General features: G+C 43.4%; 3 protein-coding genes across 9 annotated transcripts in view; 2 read left to right on the forward strand and 1 right to left on the reverse strand.

The window, feature by feature from the left end:
* Positions 1-900: 900 nt before the first annotated feature.
* Positions 901-8,767, forward strand: LOC310857415 (cytochrome P450 2F3-like). Its single transcript, XM_083763072.1, has 10 exons — positions 901-1,095; positions 1,278-1,440; positions 1,717-1,869; positions 3,317-3,477; positions 4,660-4,836; positions 5,656-5,794; positions 6,624-6,709; positions 7,072-7,173; positions 7,859-8,000; positions 8,466-8,767. Exons 1-10 carry the CDS (start codon positions 934-936, stop codon positions 8,657-8,659), a joined length of 1,479 nt encoding a protein of 492 aa, XP_083619198.1. The 5' UTR covers positions 901-933; the 3' UTR covers positions 8,660-8,767.
* Positions 8,768-11,116: 2,349 nt separating this feature from the next.
* Positions 11,117-16,187, forward strand: setd6 (SET domain containing 6, protein lysine methyltransferase). 2 transcript variants are annotated; one of them, XM_083763066.1, is made up of 9 exons: positions 11,117-11,314; positions 11,544-11,624; positions 12,260-12,404; positions 13,066-13,207; positions 13,414-13,608; positions 13,695-13,839; positions 14,125-14,305; positions 15,019-15,155; positions 15,418-16,187. In XM_083763066.1, the coding sequence occupies exons 1-9, from the start codon at positions 11,288-11,290 to the stop codon at positions 15,766-15,768; spliced, it is 1,404 nt and encodes a 467-aa protein (XP_083619192.1). In that variant the 5' UTR covers positions 11,117-11,287; the 3' UTR covers positions 15,769-16,187. The 2 variants fall into 2 exon arrangements, with proteins under 2 accessions (XP_083619192.1, XP_083619193.1); XM_083763067.1 differs by lacking the exon at positions 11,117-11,314 and having other exon boundaries at positions 11,544-11,619.
* Positions 16,188-16,712: 525 nt separating this feature from the next.
* The window catches only part of LOC310857597 (CCR4-NOT transcription complex subunit 1), a 42,586-nt gene continuing 36,094 nt past the window's right edge, over positions 16,713-23,204 (reverse strand). For 4 of the 6 annotated variants that reach the window (XM_083763326.1, XM_083763325.1, XM_083763327.1 and 1 more), the window contains exons 43-48: positions 21,723-21,896; positions 20,920-21,078; positions 19,193-19,373; positions 18,585-18,717; positions 18,069-18,203; positions 16,713-17,742 (exon numbers count right to left, since the gene is read on the reverse strand). In XM_083763326.1, the coding sequence (XP_083619452.1) occupies positions 17,664-17,742; positions 18,069-18,203; positions 18,585-18,717; positions 19,193-19,373; positions 20,920-21,078; positions 21,723-21,896 (861 nt within the window). In that variant the 3' untranslated portion in view covers positions 16,713-17,663. The remainder of the gene's footprint in view (positions 17,743-18,068; positions 18,204-18,584; positions 18,718-19,192; positions 19,374-20,919; positions 21,079-21,722; positions 21,897-23,204) is intronic. The other 2 variants (XM_083763330.1, XM_083763329.1) reach the window with 1 other exon arrangement.

Raw genomic sequence — 23,204 nt, forward strand, 5'->3', positions numbered from 1 at the left:
ATCCATGGGCAAAAACATTTAAGACAGGCCAAGTAATGAAGGAGGTGAAAGGAAGGAATAACAACACAATCACCAGAGAATTAAAGGTAATTCCGATTATGATACGATGACTGGAGTTGTCATCCATAACAACTTAGTGTTTGATGTTTTTGATAGTGTGTTATATGATGACCACTAATCATTTACTAAACTGTTTTCACATGTGTTTACGGCAGTGGTGGAAAGTAACTTTAAGTGCAAGTACAAGTACAATTTTGAGGTATTTGTACTTTTCTTACTACTAGGAAAATATTGTGCTTTTTACTTTGTAGTTTTCTATTATTATTACAAAACATGCATTAACCACTTCAGCCCTATAGGCCTATACATTTCGGACATTCGAAAATAGACCATCTACACATCTACAGGCTTGCAATTGGCCATTTTCAAATTATACATTTAGAAAGTTGTGAAATGGGACAGTCTGCATAATGATGACTCTGAGTTGAGTACATTTTCTTTTGGTACTTTAAGTACTTTTATACTTTTACTGGAGTAAATTTTGAATACCAGACTTTTACTTGTGTAACAGAGAGTGTTTCTACATTGCAGTATTGATACTTTTACTCAAGTAAAACCTTTGAGTACTTTTTCCACCACTGCTAGCTAGGCAACACTTCAGGCACCCATGGGGGGGGGGGGGGGGGGGCTGGGGGGAGTTCAGAGAAAGCAGAAAGGAAACAAAAGAGGACGTTGAGGCTCAACCCACGTGAACCGAGGAACAGGAACAGCCAACCCCCGCTGGTCAACCAACCAACCAATGACACCGCTTCAGTGGTCACATGGCCACCTTCAATGTGCAGTTTGAGTTGTGTGTCTTGTATAACACCCATAACACCAGACAGTGAGATGTGTGAGTTGTAGAAGGCAGTAAAGCAAAGGTAAATAAACATCATGTTTGGATGGTTGATTCTCATCTGGCTGGCAATCTGCCTGCTCCTCTTTCTCGTTCGGACTCACAGGGCTAAAGACTTTCCTCCTGGGCCCATGGCCCTGCCTTTCTTTGGGAACTTGCTTCACCTTAATTTGGAGAACCCCATTGCAGATCTGGACAAGGTAAAAAGATGACAGTGAACGTTATGAAAATAGTTTGAAATACAATTCATTTCAGGGAATGTAATATATCCAGACCTAATCAAATATAGCATTCTTATATTGTTTGGCTTTAAGCTTATCTAGCTTATATCACTTGGCTGGTTAACTAAACTAACTGAGAAGTCTCTGTTGTTCGTCACTAGCTCAGTGTCCGCTATGGCAAGGTGTTCAGCCTGTTCTTTGGTGGCCGGCCAGCGGTCATTCTGAACGGAACCAAGGCCATGAGAGAAGCCCTGGTTACCAAGGCAGCAGACTTTGCCGGACGTCCAAACGAAGTGCTGCTCAGCCACCTCACACAGGGCAAAGGTTCATGGTCCATTGGTCCATCCACCCATGTTGTTGCCTATAATATCCTGATGTCAACCATCATCTACTACTAGCACTACAGCTACTAATAATTAGATTAGATTAGATTCAATTTATTGTCACTGCACATAGTATACAAATACTTTGACAATGAGTATTTGTATACTATGTGCAGTGACAATAAATTGAATCTAATCTAATAATACAGAATTGTCTATCGTTATTATGCACAGTAAACATCTAATGTGAATTAAACTTTTGTTTTGACTTGTGTAGGAGTGATCATGGCAGACTACGGCCCTGGCTGGAGGGAGCACCGGCGCTTTGCTCTGACGACCCTGAGAAACTTTGGCTTGGGGAAACAGTCCATGGAGCAGAGGATTCTGGGAGAAACACAACACGTCGCTGCTGTGCTGGAGACTAACATGGGTCAGACTATTTCTATCCAGTGGCCTATAGTTGTTAAATGGCCACATAATCGGTTCTCACTAATGTTCATGATAAAATGCCACCATTTGTTTCTACTCGTTCTGTGTCTCATAGGAGGGCTGTGGGCAGTTCAGAAACCCGTCCACCATGCAGTGACTGCAGGCTCTGAAAGGTTGCAATGCGATAGTGGAACCCATCGTTCTCACGATAATAAAAATCTAAATATTTCTGTTAAGAAATCTGCCTAACGATGATGTCACTGGTGGACGGGTTTCTGAACTGCCCACTGAACTCCCTATGAGACACATGTATTTTATCATGAACATTAGTGAGGACCAATTATATAAAGACAGTTATGTTGAGTATAGGCCTATAGAGTTTGAGCGGGCGCCTGGTAATGTTTGCTCTAAACAAACATTAAAAGTCCATAGACTTGGCTAGCATTCTATGTTCGTTAAAAAATGCTCTATATGTCTGCTCCCTGTCTTTATTTAAACCTAACAAACAACGGTCCGCCCCTTCTGGCTTTCTAAAGAACTTGAGAAAGCCTGGAGGGATGAAACGTTTGTTGCGACCGTAGACCGCACCAGTGAAAACCTGCATCTCCCGTCCGTCCCTCACCCACAAATCCATATATTGTCAAGTCTCGTGACATCACATCTCCATATGGTCACGCCTCATGACCTCACATCTCCATATATCACGTAGACTAGAGACTCTTGGCCCTTGGACCATAACTACTATCACGCCTCGTGACACGTCATGCCACCATATATGGCCATCTCCACATATGAAGATCACGACACTGACCTCATCTAACCCTGGATAACCATACATGGAGAAGACTGGATCATCACCTAGATCTACGAGCCGGCCATCAACTCTACATTTGACCTCAAACCCTTAGATTTCCATATATGGAGCTGACCGGTTCCGGCATGTCAGAACAGGTCCTCCCCCACCCGTCCTTCCTGTTCTGACATTTCACATGTTGATCTGACCACATCAAACCCTGTGCACTCAAGACACGCTCCATATATGGCCAGTACAAAATGTATTCCATATGTTGATCTGACCCCCCATGCCAAAGCGCCAGCGCTCACACGGCAGTCTGCCATCTGCTGTCACCCAGGCGGATGCGTGCACTTCTCGCCCTCAGGGCGTCTTACTGGTTAGGTTGAAATAAAGACGGGGATCAGACATATATCGTGTGCGGACATTCAATTTTTCTTCATTTGATCAAATGTTTGGGTTCACCACCTTTTTATAAAACTGTGGGGATATGCATATCTTGTTCCTTTTCCCCTTTGTTACTAAACAAAACAATAGACGTAATTCTGAAAGCTAGCGCCCCTCAAAAATCGCTGATCTAAAAGCTTGTAGATTGGCTATTTTCATCTGAATACTAAACGCTATATGGTTTAAGTGCTTCTCTTTCTGTGCACAGGGCAGTCAATAGACCCACAATCGTTGTTCCACAATGCTTCTTGTGACATCATCTGCTCCATTATGTTCGGGGCACGTTACGAGTACGACCACGAGTTCTTCCAGGCCATGATAAAGATGATGTCCGACAACTCCAAGATTGCCAACGGCTACTGGGGGATGGTGGGTGTTACATTTATGATTCATAAAGGCCCCTGGGGAATGGTGGGTGTTACATTTATGATTCATAAAGGCCCCTGGGGAATGGTGGGTGTTACATTTATGATTCATAAAGGCCCCTGGGAAATGGTGGGTGTTACATTTATGATTCATAAAGGCCCCTGGGGAATGGTGGGTGTTACATTTATGATTCATAAAGGCCCCTGGGGAATGGTGGGTGTTACATTTATGATTCAAAACGGCCCCTGGGTGTTACATTTATGATTCAAAACGGCCCCTGGGTGTTACATTTATGATTCAAAACGGCCCCTGGGGAATGGTGGGTGTTACATTTATGATTCATAAAGGCCCCTGGGGAATGGTGGGTGTTACATTTATGATTCATAAAGGCCCCTGGGGAATGGTGGGTGTTACATTTATGGAGAGATGATTCAAAACGGCCCCTGGGGAATGGTGGGTGTTACATTTATGGAGAGATGATTCAAAACGGCCCCTGGGTGTTACATTTATGATTCAAAACGGCCCCTGGGGGATGGTGGGTGTTACATTTATGATTCATAAAGGCCCCTGGGGAATGGTGGGTGTTACATTTATGATTCAAAACGGCCCCTGGGGAATGGTGGGTGTTACATTTATGATTAATAATTCATAAAGGCCCCTGGGGAATGGTGGGTGTTACATTTATGATTCATAAAGGCCCCTGGGTGTTACATTTATGATTCATAAAGGCCCCTGGGTGTTACATTTATGATTCATAAAGGCCCCTGGGTGTTACATTTATGATTCATAAAGACCCCTGGGTGTTACATTTATGATTCATAAAGACCCCTGGGTGTTACATTTATGATTCATAAAGGCCCCTGGGGAATGGTGGGTGTTACATTTATGATTCATAAAGACCCCTGGGGGATGGTGGGCGTTACGTTTATGATTCATAAAGGCCCCTGGGGAATGGTGGGCGTTATTACACATACTATTTATGGTCAATAATTTAATTTAATTTTTTTTATTTTTTTTACTTTGACTTAGCAGTCTGTCAGGTATTCTTTATACAGAAACATAGCTTTAAATACCGGACTTTGAAACTCACATAAATAAATATAACACAATTAGATATTTTAAACACATAGGGGTAAATCTAATTATAACTCAAAAGTAAATTTCTTCTTCTCCTCATTTTCATAGATCTATGACACGATGCCCTTGTTGAGGGCCCTGCCGCTGCCCTTCCAGAACCCGCTGAAAGCCTACACCTCCATCAAACATCACGTCAGAGACATCATAGAGCAGCACAGAGCCTCACGGACGCCCAACCAGCCACGGGACGTCATAGACAGTTACCTCGACCAGATGGAGAAGAGGGTAAGGCTCTGTGCGTTTGTGTGTGCTTTAATTGTCCTTTCTTACTTTCCACCACCTCAGTGCTTTCACCACTCATTTGCCACGATTGAATGTTTCCTGTCCTGTGTGCCACTATATCAGTGGTGGAACATTTACTTAAGTACTGTACTTAAGTCCATTTTTGAGGTATTTGTACCTTCTAAGTAATATTGTACTTTTACTCCACTACATTCATTTGAAAACTTTAGTTACTAGTTCCTTTGTAGATTTTTATTATTATTACTAAACATACATTACCCACTATACCTTACTAGTACTTAGTAAGGTACTTAATAGTACTTCTACATTGTAGTATTGATACTTTTAATTAACCCCAGAACAATAAACACAGGTGATTTTCACACACAATTGTAATTGGAACGTTGCTGATGTCTGAGGTGGGTGGGTCTTTCAGTACCTTCATGATGCTCAGTGACATCATAGAAAGTATAGGTTTGTTTCCCTGCCCACATGCCTGGTTTTTTCTACAGGCAGGCGTCTGGGTGAATTTCACTCGAGTTTACGGTTTTGTGATAGTGATAGAGAAAAATCCCATACACCCACAATGGGCTACATTATTATTATTTCTTCTCCACTGAACCATTCTGAAACCATGTCCCAGTAATGGGTGGACCTAAGGAGAAGTTTCCAGATCAATTGTTTTCTCTCAGGAATATCTTTAAAATAATACCCACATTTTTCCACAGATTTTGCCCCACTATGATAGGGCCCTCTATTTGTTTTGTGTTTTTGTGAAAAGTCATGATGAAATAAATCTAGTACTTTTCCCACCACTACTAGATGTCTGACGGGGGCAGTGTGTTTGATGAAGATCAGATGGTGGTCATGTTGCTGGACCTGTTGTTTGCTGGGACAGATACCACTTCCAACACCCTCCGCTTCTCTGTGCTATACCTCATGACACACGCTGAAGTCCAAGGTGAGTCCCAGTCTCTCCGTCTACCCTTATGGCTACTTTGGAAAAAGGAAACCATGTGTAGTGGAGTATACGACGTGGTGGGTGGTTTGGATAATTCCACCAGTATGGGGTGTCGATCAGAACACGGACACAGGACTTGAAATCACAGCGTGCTTTACTGGTAGTAACACAGGGTACATGGGCATAACATTGGATGTGTGGTCTAAAAACAGAAGATAATAATATCAACATCAATCAAAAGTACAAAATACAAGACAGGAATATAATTCAATATGGATATACAATCATCATAAACAAATCACAGTTTGGATTAAAGAACTACCAACTGACATTAAATGCACACCGCATTGGTTGATAATGCACACAGCATTGGCTAATGGAGGCTATAGGAATTAACATGGCTCACAAACATTCCTCCTAATACAACTAAAGTATAAATTCACCTGTCTGTAAACATCTAACTCAAAGCATAAAGGAGACTTACATATGTGCATCTACGCACACACATTGGAAGGACTGTAGAATTATTGGACAGTAGAAAGGAAGAAAAGTCCTGGTGGAGATCGTGTCTGTGTGGAATGACTGTCTGTGTCAGTGGCTGGAGTGTGAGTGAGGAGACTGCTCTAATCAAGATACAGGTGTGGGGGATTTAGCAGGTGTATGGAATTCCCCTAATCAGGCCTAGGCTGGGGTTGCCATGGGGAGCATGACTTTACAAATGGGGGTCCGTGGGCTAATTATTGTCAATTTGGGGGTCCTTGACAGGAACAAGTTTGGGAACCCCTGCTGTACAGCACATGAACACAGTTGTAACCATGTTGTCCTGCAGAGCGTTGTTATCAGGAGATAGAGCTGGCATTGGAGGACAAGGACCACGTCACTTTTGACGACAGACACAAGATGCCCTACATGCAGGTACAGATCATAATATATATTATATGTACAACGATGATTGCCCAAATTCAATTTGACAATCACTGTTGGCTCAGAGTGTACCAGAGGGAAATTAAATGACTATAAAAAGGATAGTATTATAAAATATTGCCTATTACCAAATAACATGCATTCTAATTGAGCCTATAGCCTACCAAGATGTTTTTGACATTATTGTATTTCGGAATTTCCAATTCCAATAGCTCATCTTGATGAGTTGCATTTGGTCTGAAAGGATGACACAAAAAATGTCCTGTTTCCAATTGGGTTATCTAATGCAGGTTCCTCATTCTGTGAACATAACGCATTCTGATTCTGTAATTATTTGATGATTTTCCTTATAGGCAGTGATCCAGGAGGCCCAGCGTTTCTCCAGCACTCTGCCTCTCAGTGTCTACCACTCCACCACTAAGGACACAACACTCATGGGATACAACATACCCAAGGTATACAGCCAGTGGTTTACATTATTTTACATTATATAAGTATCAATACTGCAATATAGAAAAGCACCGTTACAAGTAAATGTCCAAATGTACCAAAAGTGATTGATTGATTGATTGAAATATTTATTAACAGTTTGTAGAATTTACAGTACATTTTAAGCACAAACTCAATACAAAGACTGTTAACTGTGAGTGGACGACCCAATTAAGCATTACACTTGTTTACAACAGGGTCCACATTGTTCAATTCATCAAAACATTTAGAGACATACAAATAGACACTTCTATGTAGCTAAAGAACAGAACAGGAATTCATCATATAGGAAGCAAAAAGGGAAAAGATACATATACAGTGAGGGGAAATGGGGTGGGGGGGGTATAGGTACTCATTATGCAGAATGTCCCATTTCAAGTTTTCATATGTAGGCTATAAATATCTTTTGAAAACAGCAGATCTAAGTACAAATACCTCAAACATTTTACTTAAGTACAGTACTTGAGTAAATGTACTTCATGGTTATACTTTCCACTGCTGCAATACTGCACGGCACAATACGTACAGTGAGTACAGGAACGGCTCACACTAAAGAAGTTTGTCTGTCACCCCTGATACATGTCTCTGTACCTCTCTCCCTCTCTCTCTCCCTCTCTCTCTCTCTCTCTCTCTCTCTCTCTCTCCTCCCAGGGAACCTTGGTCATCCCTAACCTGTCGTCAGTGCTGTACGAGGTGGGAGAGTGGAAATTCCCATACGAATTCAATCCTGAAAACTTCCTCAATGACCAGGGAGAGCTGGTGAAACTCGAAGCGTTCATGCCATTCTCTGCCGGTAAGAATTTGCATTTGCAGGCTTTTTTTTGTCCTTTGGGGAGATATAGTGTCACGATCTGGTGGTGTGGTATTTAAAGGTATATTCAGTGATTTCACTTAATTCAAATATCACTTATCTTTTTGTTTTGTTGTGATAATCCTCCCTACTATAGAGTGTGCTGGCCATATAAGGAGTTCCTCCCTGTCCCCAGTTAACCCCTGGGGGTCAAAAAACATTAGGTTTAGTTTTTGACTCTCTATCATGATTGGACGAAAGGCTGGATCCCACAGCCAAAAACGAAACCTAAGGTTTTTTGAGTGAAATCACTGAATATACCTTTAATACAAATTAACAGAGAAAACGTCACAAACATACACCATGTGACACAAACAATGACCCGACAATGTACAACACTAGGATGACCTTTTCTGCAATCATTGTTCTCGATCAAATACGTCGTTGTTGCCTCCCATCCTGCTCCAGGTCCCCGCATGTGTCTGGGAGAGGCCTTGGCTCGCATGGAGCTCTTCCTGATCTTGGTGACCCTCCTGAGGAAGTTTCAGTTCGTCTGGCCGGAGGACGGCGGGACGCCAGACTTCACTCCCATCTTTGGCCTGACGCAGGCCCCTAAACCCTACCACGTGGTCGTCCGTCCCAGAGAGAGCCGGGAGGTCTAGGGAGCTTCTATATGAGACAGCGGACAGAGTAGAAAGAAATTGGCCCTTTAAGTAAAAGTAAAGTGTCAATACTGCACTATAGAAATGCACTAACAGAATTTATTTGAGTAAAAGCACAAACGTACTGGCTTAAAAATGTACTGTATACTACTGTGTGTACTTAAAGGACAACTTTAGTTTTTTTCAACCAAGGTTCATGTTTTAGGTTGTTATTAAAGAAATTAAAAGATGAGTGTTATTTTTTTTCCATTTGCTGCTTTCTTTCATTTTAGGGATTTTAGCTGTTTTTGATAGGGGGGCGGGGGCATTCGAGCATGGGGCTAAATATGTATTCTTTTACAAAATATTATGGCGATTTATTTTATTATTATTTACTATAGTCCTAATAAACCCCAGGAAATTACATCTGGCCACAAAAAAATCACAGGATCTACAGAATGTGAAGGTAGCCTACTGGGGGGAAGCCACACTGTGTGTCATAGGCTCAATATGTCAGTTTGACACATTCAGTAGAACTCGTGATCTTTTGTGCCCAGATGAAATTTCCTGGGGTTTATTAGGACTATAGTAAATAATTAAAAAAAAATCGCTATAAAATGTAAAAAAAAAACAAACATATTTAGCCCCATGCTCGAATGCCCCCGCCCCCCTGTCAAATACAGCTAAAATCCCTAAAATGAAAGAAAGCAGCAAATGAAAAAAAAAAATAACACTCATCTTTTACTTTCTCTAATAACAACCTAAAACATGAACCTTGGTTGAAAAAAACTAAAGTTGTCCTTTAAAGTACCAAAGGAACATTTTCGAGTTTTCAAATGTATAAAATCAGACCCATCTGAACTGAGTGGTACTGTACTGTACTGTACTGTACTGTACTGTACTGTACTGTACTGTACTGTACTGTACTGTACTGTACTGTACTGTACTGTACTGTACTGTACTGTACTGTACTGTACAAGCCCTCCTCTGTGATTGTGATTGTATTGTATTATTTTGTACCACTTTTTGCATTAAGGCAATGTAAACGTATGTTTTCTCATGCCAATAAAGCCCTTTGAATTGAATTATGCACAGTTAAGGGATATTTTTGAGGGGCGCTAGCCCCTCCTATACACAGCTTTTGTCCCCACAAAATGTCCGCAACACAAACATTAAATACCATTGACAACGAAGGGAAAATTGATGTCATCTTGTCCTCACACGTCTCATATTTGCCATTGACAATGAAAGGAGAAATTATGACATACATTTAGGCAACAGGCATTCTGATTGCATGGCCATGCAGTATGAGATGATTCATGATGATGTATGATTTATTTATAGCCTATCACTGATAGCAGCTTACATACAGTGTCCTTGACTGGCTGATAATGCAGTAGGACAAAGGTAAAGGTGTGGCGAGGAAAACCTTTCATCCACTGTACTGTGTATTTATTTACAGTAGCTGAACAGTATTTAATCCCAAAATGAATATGCTGGTCCATGTGATTTGTGCAGGGGTCATCGTCATGTTGGCTTGTGGTGGACATATTTGTCAACGTAATTGTTTTGCCACGGACATACAAAATGAGTGGACAATAATAATACCAAAAACACATAAATAGATAGCCCTGCCCCTGAATAACAGGTCTGCAACACTGAGTGTTCAAATGGAACAACAAGCAATCGTGTTCAAATGGAACCAAACGGACCCTCCGTTTGGTTCCATTTGAACACGATTGTCCGTGCAGACTGTAGACCGTGTAGAAATGATTGTCCGTGTAGGCCTACAAACATGTTGATGACCCCTGGATATGTGCTTTTGTGTTATTAAAATCACAGAGACAGTGCCATTGCAGTTTAATATAACAGGCTAGACTTTATCCCTTTCTTTGAACAAGTCAACCAGAATAAACGTAAAGATATCTAGGGCCAGCTATAGCAGCTCAATTCTTTATTTTTATTCTTATTTATACTGGTTTGGTCTAGTTATAGTAGGCACTTGTATTACCTGTATTGTATCCTCTCACAAAAAATAAAGGATTAAAAATGCTCTCATCTCTTCTTCTCTTTTCCTTTATTGTATTTGAAAAATGTAACAAAAGACCTTGGAAGGGAAAGAGTCTCAGAGAGAGAGAGAGAGAGATGGGAAAAATGCTGTCGATTTTTAATTTAATTATATTTAAATTGTATTACATTTTTACTACAATGTTGCAATTCCAGCATCTATAATTGTATTAGCTTATTTTTGTTTTATCTCACACTTGCTTTGGCAGTGCAGGCTAAATGTTTCCCATGCCAATAAAGCCCATTTGAATCAAATTACATTTAATTGAGAGAGGAGGGTCTGTCTACTCTAGTAGACCATAATATGGAGTCTAGACTGTACTATACACTCCGGTGCAGTAGGTGGCGATATCATTCCAAATTCAGAAAACAAGGCAGCGGGGCGCATGCGTAGAGACCAGAGACTTGCCTCTCTTTCTCTTCTCGTGTAGCATAGAAGTGTGTAAAATAAAACCCACATGTTTTACTGTAACATTAGTTTATTTGGCATAACGACACTTGAGTTCCATAACTCTGTTAGTTTGAGTTAGTATAAGTAAGGGCTGGCGCCTGGCTATAGTGTTCATCTCTTGGACTCACAAAATGGCAACAGAATCTAAAAGATTAAAGGTTAGAGTTTATTCTGTTTTACCCCCATGTAAGAAAGACCCAAATCTTTGACTTTACGTGTGCATGTTTTGAAGTGAACGTGTTATTGTTATTATAGTTCTAGCTGTCTAGCTGGCCATGGTAGCTTGCTGTCTGAGTAGGAGACAATTCCTCTACACACAAATAACCCTGTGTGTGTGTGTGTGTGTGTGTGTGTGTGTGTGTGTGTGTGTGTGTGTTCTGACTGTAGGTAGATGACAGTTCAGGGTTGGAGCCAGTACAGAACTTCCTAATTTGGTGTGACAGAGTCGGTCTGACACTCAGCAGTAAGGTACATGTTTCAGTTGCATGTATAATTTCACATTTCTTTCTGTCAACCTTTAGTCAGTCGATCAGTCTACATCTGTAAACTGCTAGGCTGTGTGCTCTTATTGTATACAGAGCTGTCTGCCAGGTGACACATTAAAGATGCCTGGAGTGCCGTGCCCGTGATTTATTATTATTATTATACCACCATTTGATGCGATTTAGCCTCTCAAATGCAAAACTGAGAATATGTTGTTGTCGTTGGATACGATTTTGTCCACAATTCCATGCTTTATTGATGTTGGTACCATAGAGACAACAGGCAAACGTTGATCCGAATAACAATTATTCTACATTTTCTTCTTGTAAATTAACTAATGCAGATTTAACAATAATTAAGTGTAAAATGAAGTGTAAAATGAAACCAAAGTGTAAAATGAAACCAAATGAAACTCATGGACCCATTTCACTCTCAATAGTTAAAGCTTACAAACTCCATCATTTAGCTGGGGACCACCTGGACCACTGGTTGAGTTGAGAACCAGTGTTCTATATAAAGCAGATCATAGGGCAAGCCTCCTGGTGGAGCTTTGGACTCTTACCAGCACACCATTCTAGCTGCATGTGTTTTAAATCGTCATCTCTCGTCTCACGCCTCAGGTGTACGTGAGTAAACAAGGGACCGTGGCAGAGTATGGCATGCTGGCCAAGGCGGACATAGAAGAGGGGGAGGTTCTGTTCACCATCCCCAGGTCTGCTCTCCTCCACCACGGAACCAGCAAGGTCTCTGCTCTACTTGATCAAGGTAATGAGCCAAGAGGAGTGTGTGTATGTGCGTACGTACGTACGTACGTACGTGCGTGCTTTACTACTGAACGTTTCTGCACTGCAAGGACAATAGATACTGCCAATTGTTGATTTTCTTGTAAATTGTCATTGTCCTATGCTTCATGTTTTGGCACTTTTTGCACCAAATTTGGATTTGGTCCAAATCCCATCCTGTAAGTCCTACTGGTGTAGGGATGGAGCTCGAAACCCGAGCCCATTACAAACTCGATAACACAGTCATTTATGGAGACCCGGGTATCAATGCGCTTTGGGCTTGGTCGAGCCTGTTATCAAGCATAGCGGCCCATGATGTCATGTCTAAACAAGCAAGACAAGAGGCGATCAAGAAATAAATCGAATCGAATCGAAAAATGTATTGATGCCTGCCAATCTTCATTTATTTTTAGATGGTGGTCAGCCACAAACTCTGTCACAAGTAACTGGACAATAAAAAAAAGATACAGATTCTGTTCAGAATTTTTTCGCCTCACGTCGTTCCACAAAATAATTCAAAAAGCTCAGTAGTGAACTAGTGATCAATAAGCAGGATCGATAAGGCGCTCATTATCAATAAAGATGAACGAGCTCCATCCCTAGTTCTGAGTTCTCTGCTGTGTTTGTCCTGTTCTGTGTCCCAGAAAAGGCCCGTCTAGAGAACTCCTCGGGCTGGGTTCCCCTGCTGCTGGCCCTGCTGTATGAGTACCGCTCACCACAGTCCCACTGGGCTCCCTACCTCTCCCTCTGGACTGACTTCAGCACCGTGGACCAGCCTATGTTCTGGTGAGCGTCCCAAGAACCCCCCCCCAATTGAAGCTTGCATCCATTTGTAAATATTGAAATTACACAACAGAATGTGTTACAAAAAAATGATTACAAATATCCTTAAGGTTATGTTATGTTGACCCCAAAAAAAAAGGTTACTTTGCTGCTATCCTACCCCCCAATATTCTTTTGATTCGTAACACCTCACACCTTTTCCTGCTCAGGCCCAAAGAGGAGAGGGACAGGCTGCTGAGGGGTACGGGTGTTCCAGAGGCTGTGGACAAAGACCTGGCCAACATCCAGAAGGAATACGCCGACGTGGTCCTGCCCTTCATCCTCAGACACCCAGACCTGTGGAACCCCCACACGCACACCCTGGAGCTCTACACGCGGCTGGTGGCCTTTGTGATGGCCTACAGGTGAGAGAAGACATGGATGCATGCATATAAACACGCACGCACACGCACTTTGACTCATTCTCACTGACCTTGTCCCTTCTCTGCAGCTTCCAAGAGCCCCTGGAAGAGGATGATGATGAAGAGGAGGAGGAGGAGGAAGAGGAGAGGGCCCCCAACCCACCGATGATGGTCCCCATGGCTGACATGCTCAACCACGTGGCCAACCACAACGCCAACCTAGAGTACACACCAGTGAGTAGCATCAGACTGCTTTACTCTTAGGGCCCTATCCTTCTCCCTTATATCCCTGCTTTATATAAAATAATAATAATAATAAAATAGTAAAAAATGGCAAATACGTTTAGGGATAAGGGGCAGCAAGATATAGCCCTTTAGTGCCGCACTGTCTAAACAGTTTGAATTAACACTCATTTTATTGTGTAGTATATCTACCTCCCCCGTTGTGTTTGTCTAACTCGCTTGATTTTGATCATTCCCTTCTCACTGTGCCTCGTTGATTCTCTCCGTCTTGTTCAGGACAGGTTGAAGATGGTTTGTGTGCGTCCCATCCGTAAAGGGGAGGAGGTATTCAACACCTTTGGACAGATGGCCAACTGGCAGCTACTTCACATGTACGGCTTCACTGAGCCGTATCCCACCAACACCAACGACACAGCGGACATCCCCACAGCCCGCCTCTACGAAGTTGTCACTCAAGGTGATGCGCCAGCGCCACAATATCAACTGTCTAGCAAATGTACACACACACACACACACACACACGACACCAGTGTGGTGAGTCAGTACTCACCACACTGGTCTGTACTAAAGAAATATCACCATTTACAGCACCAGAATGTATTCTCAGTTTAAAGGGACACTTCACCCTTTTTGCAAAACAATATATGTTAATGACGTTTAGAAGCTTTAGATCACTTTCCTGGGGGTATTTATGTGTGTAATATGTGGTTTTAGATATTCTTGATTGTAGCAGTGAGCCTGTTGTCTCTGATGTCATGGACACTGGTCTCACTACCTTCCTGGACTACAATTCCCATAATTCTTTGGTGCACTGCTCCTCCTTGTGGATAGGGGGAGAGCTGTCTTACTGAGACAACATGTAGTCCAGGAAGGAAGTGAGCCCAGTGTCCATGACATCAGAGACAACAGGCTCACTGCTACAATCTAAAATATCTAAAACCACATATTACACACATAAAGACCCCCAGGAAAGTGTTCTAAAGCTTCTAAACGTCATTAACATATATTGTTTTGCAAAAAGGGTGAAGTGTCCCTTTAAGCTTTGCCATTGTCTTCTGCCTTTCGTACCACCCCTCAACCCCTCTTCTGTCTCTCTGTATGTTCCTCAACCCCTCTTCTGTCTCTCTGTATGTTCCTCAACCCCTCTTCTGTCTCTCTGTATGTTCCCAGGCGTTCAGTCTGACCGGGACCAGCAGCTGCTGGAAGAGAAGTGGAAGACGCTGTGTGAGATGATGGGAGAGACCAAGGCCTACATATTCAGCAGACAGGGCTGTCTCACGGAGACAGAGCTTCATACCACGCTTAGGGTAACAACTAGAACAGTGGCTGTGTGCATTCCGTAACTTATATAAACTGTAAACCACACAAATCTGCCACAGGAAAAAAATAAATGCCCTGGGCAGATTTGTCTGGCACTCCTCAATTACATTTCTGGCCATGCCAAGCTATAACTTATACTGCACACTGATCACGTTATGCATTATATTTTACTGGAATGTAAAGATTGGCACTTAGAGGCCCAAGTATAATTGCACTACAGCTCCCTTGTGTTCCTCTCTCCAATCACAGGTGCTTTGCATGTCAAAGGAGGAGTTCTGTGATTTCAGAGAGAATGAGGGATGGGAGGAGGAAGAGGACGATGACGACGAGGATAAGATCTCCCAGGCTTTCTCCAGCGATGGTCTCCCCAGCCTAAAGGCTCCATGGCGGAGGCTGATCCACGAAGCGGCCCGCCTCACTCTGGAGTCTTACGGAGAGGGGAAGCGAGAGGAGGGACGGCTCGTAGACGGTGACCAAGCACTGATTGAGGACAAGGCCTCGCTCGCACAACTCAACAGCCGGCAGCAGAGGGCGCTGCAGGTGCGCTACGGCCAGAAGAGCATCCTGTACAAACTGATGGAGCTCACCACCAGCATCTGAATCCAGGCACACAGACCGCAGAGAAGACCAGGCATCTGAATCCAGGCACACACAGCAGAGAAGACCACAGACATCTGAATCCAGGCTCACAGACAGCAGAGAAGACCACAGACATCTTTTTGCCTGCTCGTTGACTGAACATCCATGTATTTTTGAGGGGCGCTCCTACAGTATATACAGCTTTTTGTCATAACTCGTCACATTTGCCACTGACAATGAAAGGAGAATCTACGTCATATGTCTGAGCATATCGCGTTTTAGTGCCAACAAACATTAAATGCCATTGACAATGAAAGGAGAATTTACATTGTGTGTCTGAGCAAATCGACATGTTGCGCCATGCTCATGTACAATAAGAGCGCCCCTCACTATTTTCAGCATTCCTATTCTGGTGTGAACGTTCAGCAAATAGCATATTATTTGCAAGCTCACAATGTGGTTTGTTGATAGGATATTTTTACTTAATTATCACCTGATGACATGAGATAGGGACAAAAGGTAAGGCACTTTTGAAAAACCTTTTAGAATAGTTCAAATAGCCGATCTACAAGCTGTCCATGTAGATCGGCTAGTTGAATGTTTTTCAAAATAGTGAAAAATGGCAAATACGTTTAGGGCACTATGTCTGTATGGGTTAGAATTGAATCAAATCCAGAACAATTCTTTGGTGTATCGACTAAATAAAGCTGCCCCTTGTGTTTCTATGTGGCACAGAATACAATCTCTAGACTAGCTTACTTCAAAAAATAAATACAACTATGGTACACTGAGCTGCTGAATGAGACTATTGAAATTGATGCGACTTCAAACAAAATACATTTTACAGGTTCCTTCTAAGGGTGGAAATTCATTTAAGATGAATTGTCAGTTTTTTTATCTTTTTACACAAGCATCAGCATCAAGTAATTGTGTTTTATTGTCCCTAATAAACAAGAAAAGACAGATGCAGTTCAATTGTTTAATGTGTTATGTATGTATGCATACTGCAGTTAAGTAGCAAGAACTAAAGGCAACTACAAAGGACTACAAAATACAACACACGGACCAATACATTTACAAAACATTCAAAATCCTTACAAAAAGGGCTGTATTGGTCCTCCTTTTTTGTTGTTCTGCAATTTGGATCTTTGTACAAACTTTGAACATACAACTTCACCATCTTCAACTTTTTCCACATATTGTACAAGTGCCAGGGAGAGAGGCCTTCTGAGCCAGTTTCAAACAGGCGCACCCACCCACCGTCGACAACTGTCTCCGACAACCGCGCGCGCACACCGCACCCCCCCCATACACACAAGGAGTGGATCATTCCCCCAGCTTTCTACCCACTTGGAGAGAAGGGGGGGAAAAAAAACAAAAAAGCAGGCAGATTTATTCTTAAATCCTACACCATTTAGCTTCTGAATGCCCCCCCAAAAATAAGGTCTGAGGAAAAAAAATAGATCTTGTGAGGGAGGGAGGCAAACGAGGGACTTTGGTAGTGAGTGAAAATATGTTTACATGTAAATCTGTCTTTACATGTCATGTTACATTTTTATGGAACACGTTCTTTCCACTTATCTAGTCTAGCTCTCCCCTCCCTTTTTTCCCAATATTTACAGCAAAGCATCAAAAATTATATTAAACAGCAAGTCCAAAACCCTCTCTTCGTCTCTGTATTCAGCCCCAAGTGGGGGGAAAAAACAAAACAAAAATCAAACTTAGATCCATGAGCAGTAGTCCTTGTGTCCACATTTAGAATGAGCGCCATTGCCAGTTTGTCCAGTGCCAGCAGTACGAGTGTAGGGTTGGGTTGGGGGGGGGGGGGGGGGAGGGGAGCCATGTGTGGGGTGGGTCAGCCCCTGCATCTCTCCCATGTAGGCCACACGCTATCTGCTAGCTGCCCGGTGCCCAGACTAGCTGGCACCAGTACCTTCCATCACCTGCTGGGCCTGCTTCTGTCCCATGCAGCACTGGGCTACAGACTGGAACAGCCTGGGAGGGAGAGGAACATGCATAGGTTCTATTACTGCACTGAAAAACTCCCAAAACAAGAAGATCAATGAGAGTGCATGATGATGTCTCACACGCATTTCGTATTAATCCATTTAGACCCGAGGCCGATTCTTAGTGTCAAGAATCCCCAGAATTATCTGTATTTGGCTGTGGACCCCCCCCCCCCCCCCCATCTAAAAATGGGGGTCCACGATAGCTAAAGTATAACATAATGCTTAAAACACCAAAAGGGGTTCCCGCCCAGGAACCGTGAAGTATGAATGAAAGAACTGGAGGGAAAGTCGCAGAAGTTGTGCAGAACCTACTTTTCAATCTCGGGGGCACAGTGCACAAAATCATGGCTCCAGAACTTGAAGGCAGGATTCTTGATCAACTCGATGAAGGTGATGAGGAGTCCCCATGGGTGTGGCCTGTTCACTATCAGCCTCTCCAACAGAACCCTGGAGACACAGACACGCCATTCAATTCAATGGGCTTCATTGGCATGAGAATACATACGTTTACATTGCCAGAGCAAAAGATATGGACACACACACACACAGAATGACCACAATGTCCAGCCCCGGCTGGACATTTAACCCCTAACTGCTCCACCCATGAGTGGGACTGCAACAGCTCGCTTTCCTAGAGGGAGGCTTTAGTTTACCACCATTGCCGATGGAACTTGTAGGTACAAACATTAAACAAAACTACGTCTACAGGCTCAAAGCGGTTCAATCGCAAATAGTTTAATATATCAAACACACAATTTGCGATTACACAGACATCATATATATAGTACTTACATGACAAAGTGTAACTGAATAAAAGCTCTGTCTCACCTGGTGATCTGCTCCTGAATAGCCTCAGTGTTCGCCTCTGCAAACAGGTAAAGCATGGTGCAGCTGAAGTAGTGGGTGTGGCTGTTGGGGTAGCGCAGCTGATTGGCTATTGCGTTCAGGAACAGGTAACGCCCTGGAGAAATACAAAGCAAGCCAACCAATCAGAATGTCAAGACTTGTTCCGTTATATTGTGTTGAAGTATAACCAACTAGAGAGCGGTGCCCGTGGGGCCTCTACAGCGGCACTGGCCTACTTGGAACGATGCAAGTTGGAAATGCATGCCCCACCCAGTCTGTGTCCCTTTTATGCCCATATATGGAGTTCTTTGTCAGGCATGCCCAAATATGGAGTCTATGCAGAGTAGACGTCAGAATGACGTCAGAACAGGCCAGATCTATATATGGACCCTGGGCAGGGGCCTTTTCGGGGCGACCCGACACCCCCTGTGGTGGTGTGGAACGCGTGTGACGAATTTGAAGTCGGTGGGGGGGGGGGGGGGGGGGGGCGAACAGTTCTCGAGTTACGTGGATTACACACAGACAGACGTACGGAGACACCGAGGTGCCTTTATAGACATAAGATGATCCATCAGTGAAACGCGTCCTACCCTCCGTGTCCAGGTCCACAGCTAGGTTCTGGAAGATGTCCATGTGAGCAGAGTGTGTGATGGTGCTCATGGAGGGAGTGCTGCCCTTGTTGTGGATGTGAGCGATGGCCTGCGTCCCCACGTACAGCACCAGAGCGTTGATGAGCTGGATGTTGTAGCGGTTCCCTGGGTCCTGGGAAACCTAAGGGTGCACAAGGACCAGTCAACCTTCACGCAGGACCATGTGTGTGATGATGGGACACCACGTGGATTTTTACATCATGTTATGTTCTTCCTCGCCGTTTACTCGGCCGGCGACTTTTATTTAATTTGTCATGTCCTTGGCTACAAAGTACGCGGAAGATGGTGCATCATCTAGGGCCCAACACTGTCTGCTTCAAGCACTGTAGGAAAGTAGGAGGACCACCTCCAAACAGTGCAGATGTAGTCATTGTTTCACGATTCCATACTTCCATACAGGTTAAAAATTAAAGTTCTTGCTTCATTAACCCATTCTGACCTGAGATCAGATTCACACGAGGTTTCCACTGGACACACACTGGTCTGATTAACCCATTCTGACCTGAGATCAGATTCTAAAAATGTCAGTCGTTCTTTGATTTTTCAAAAAATAGCAGACCTACAAGCTCGTATCGCGCCACTCGGTGGCGCGATATGAGCTTGTAGATCTGCTATTTTTCAATAGCTAAAGCATAACATGATGCCAACACCAAAATGGGTGCCCGGTCAGAATGGGTTAAAATAAGTCCTGGATTGTCACTTTAAATCTAAACTACTTTCTGCCTCATGTACTGTAGCACAACACTTTCCTACTGGTTATGTGGAGTGCTCTCCAAACTATCCAGAGTTCTCAATACATTCAGTGATTTTGTTTTATTTACCATTTGAGGAGCATTTCTTTCTTGAGCATTTAGCAACCGGTGCAATTCTAGAGGCTATAGGTGCTTTTCACAAAGGCAAAACTATCCGACCCCCCTTTGTCTATGAAGCACCAGACTTTTCTTACATCACGTCAAATAAGAACTGTGTTCCAAAAACAAACAAATGATCCCGGAGGTGTTACTCATATGGATATGAAGAATCAACAGACTATCAAATACAGTGTTAATTTGATCAGAATTTGATTTTGAACCCTAAACATTTTTGAACAACACACCATTTAGCCGTAGTTATATTTAGGCTTCTGAAAAACCATAGTCTTTTAGTCTTAAACGCAATGTTAATTTAGCCAGAAAAGATTTAGTCTTAGTCTTTTGAATAACATACCCTTTAGTCTTAGTCCTATTTAGTCTTATGAAAAACCTTAGTCTTAGTCAACAAAATGAACACGGATCAAATAAGACTATCGAGAACGATACAGACACCCCTCCAATATCGCAGAGACAGTTTGTTTACCACAATGCTTAACCCATTCTGACCGGGCACCCTTTTTGGTGTCAGCATCATGTTATGCTTTAGCTATTTAAAAATAGCAGATCTACAAGCTCATATCGCGCCACCGAGTGGCGCGATACGAGCTTGTAGGTCTGCTATTTTTGAAAAATCGAAGAGCAACTGACATTTTTAGAATCTGATCTCGGGTCAGAATGGGTTCATCAGACCAGTGTGTGTCCGGCGGAAACCTCGTATGAATCTGATCTCAGGTCAGAATGGGTTATACGAGATGATTTCAAGAAACCCAATGTTATTCTGCATAGATACTTCCGGCAGCAGGATGAGCAAGTCACCTGCTTTACCTGCAGGTTGCTGCGCAGCTCGGAGAGGAAGGTGACTGGCGAGCGCGTCTTCAGATAGGAGTCCAGGTCCTTCTTGAACTGCGAGGGCATGACTCCGGTGAAGTTGGTGAGGATACGGGGAGCGATGTTGATCTCACTCAGCATGTCCACCTGAAGACGACAAGAAAGCCACCACATCAGACCCATACCCATGTCTTCTTTTACAAATGGAACACAGATGTGCATGTACCATACATATCTGCCTGGTATGCGACGACAGAAATGATTGCGGCTATAAATGATTTGTTCTGGGCTGAACTGCAGGTGTGGTGGTCTTAAAGCCAAAGGAAAAGTGGCAGAAAAATAGAATGTATTGTTATTTTATAATAACACATTTAACCCCTTTTGGTGTTGGCATTATGTTATGCTTTAGCTATTGAAAAATAGCAGATCTACAAGCTCATAGCACGCCACTGAGTGGCGCGCTACGAGCTTGTAGGTCTGCTATTTTTGAAAAGTCGAAGAACGACTGACATAGAAACATAGCTTTTTCAGAAAACTCATGATTTAGAAGACTATTTTAGAATCTAATCTCAGGTCAAAATGGGTCAAGTCATTTTTCTGCCAGTTTTCCTTTTGTTCATTACAACTAACACCATCAGCTGGAGAAAGCATGGCAAGGTCTGTGTGCATGTTGTCAGTGATGGGGGTGGGTCAGGTGCAAAGACATGGAAGTGGGAAGAAAGCGGACATCTTGAGGGTGTTTTGGCCCAAGCGATGGACGACAGCAGGTCTACGTGTGCATATCCGTCTACCTTCAGGTTGGGCGTGAAGGGGTCGGGCAGCCTCATGTTGCGTGGGAAGGCACTGAGGATGAGGTTGCGGAGCTGGATGCAGTTGGGCGGGATGACGTCGCAGAAACCATAGTGGTAGTCGCACAGGAACTCTGGGAAGTCGTGCAGCAGCACCAGGAGGACTCGCAGGGTGCCCTGAGGAGGAGGAGAAGCAAGGTGGGTCGAGATCGCATCGTCGGAGGTTTGGAGATCCAAGTGACACCGTCCAGGAGAGTATAAATTAAGCTTTACTTTTCTTAATTTCTTTATTCTTCCGTGCAACGATGAGGGTCTATACATTTGATAGAATTATTGGTATTTCATTACTGGACAGAAGTTCTCAAAGAAATCGCGAAGATTTTTTTGTTTCTTCTTTCCAGTTAATGGAACCTTTTCTTTTTAACTCATCGATTGCGCAAAACGCTCTAAAGCGTTTTATTAATCTCGAGCGCCGTCTGCGCATCACGCTCTAAAGCGTTTTATTGGTGTTTTTACTGTATACTGTACATCAACTTCTCTGACGCCCGGACAACACATAATGTAACACTGATCATCTCCAGAAAGATCCGCTGTGAGATCCGGGAGTTTAAAGCCCCCCACCTCCTGAAAAGAGGCCTGGTCTAACCACATTCCAGGCATGCCGTATCCATTACGACGTACTGGGGAGGCGGCATCGCCGTCCTGCACACGGCATAGACCAACGCAGATCAGGGGATCTAAAATGGAGCTACCCATTTTCTAGTGTGTGTGAAATTTGTGAATACACTCGATTACCCTTCCCCTCCTGTTTCTACATGGTTTCTCCCGAGGCATCTCTCCATCGCATTACAGTTTCTCCCCCCCCCCCCACTCATTCACACAGATCCACTCGACACAGCCCTCTCTAATTCTTTCCAACGACAACTCACCGGTCTGCCGCCTCATTCTCGGAAATATAAACCCGTATATAAACCAAGAATAATCTCCAACGGTCGATCGCCATTTCACGCACACGGACAGGTATACGCGAAACGAATGACGTATTCTCGAAGGACCGCCATAGGAGAAGCAGTATACATCTGACCAACTGTCTTTTTTTCGCCGTCGCGTCAGCCATGTTTGGACAAAGAAGCAGTATACTAGGCTAGCAGATATCACACCGTGGAACCCCCCCCACACTGCGAGTTGCGATCGATCGTTTTGCAGTTTGCAATGCTACTCTCATTCTCGGAAAAAAGATTCTCGGCAGTTGATCACCATAATCGCCATAGCGCCTTCGCCAGCCAATTGCAGTGATAAGGCGTCTGGGACGTAATCGACCCGTTTGTAATGGATAACTAATACAATCCTAAGCTGCGGAAGCCATCGTGTTGTCTGTCATTTTGTCGAAATCACAGCCAGCCGGGCTACGCTTATCGCTCCTGTGGTTCATGTCCAGACATGTCGTGGAACCCCCCCCCCCCACTGCGAGTTGAGTCGCTCCTG

This window comes from Protomyctophum parallelum (assembly GCF_964188405.1).
Source record: "Protomyctophum parallelum genome assembly, chromosome: 4".
Classification (NCBI taxonomy): domain Eukaryota; kingdom Metazoa; phylum Chordata; class Actinopteri; order Myctophiformes; family Myctophidae; genus Protomyctophum; species Protomyctophum parallelum.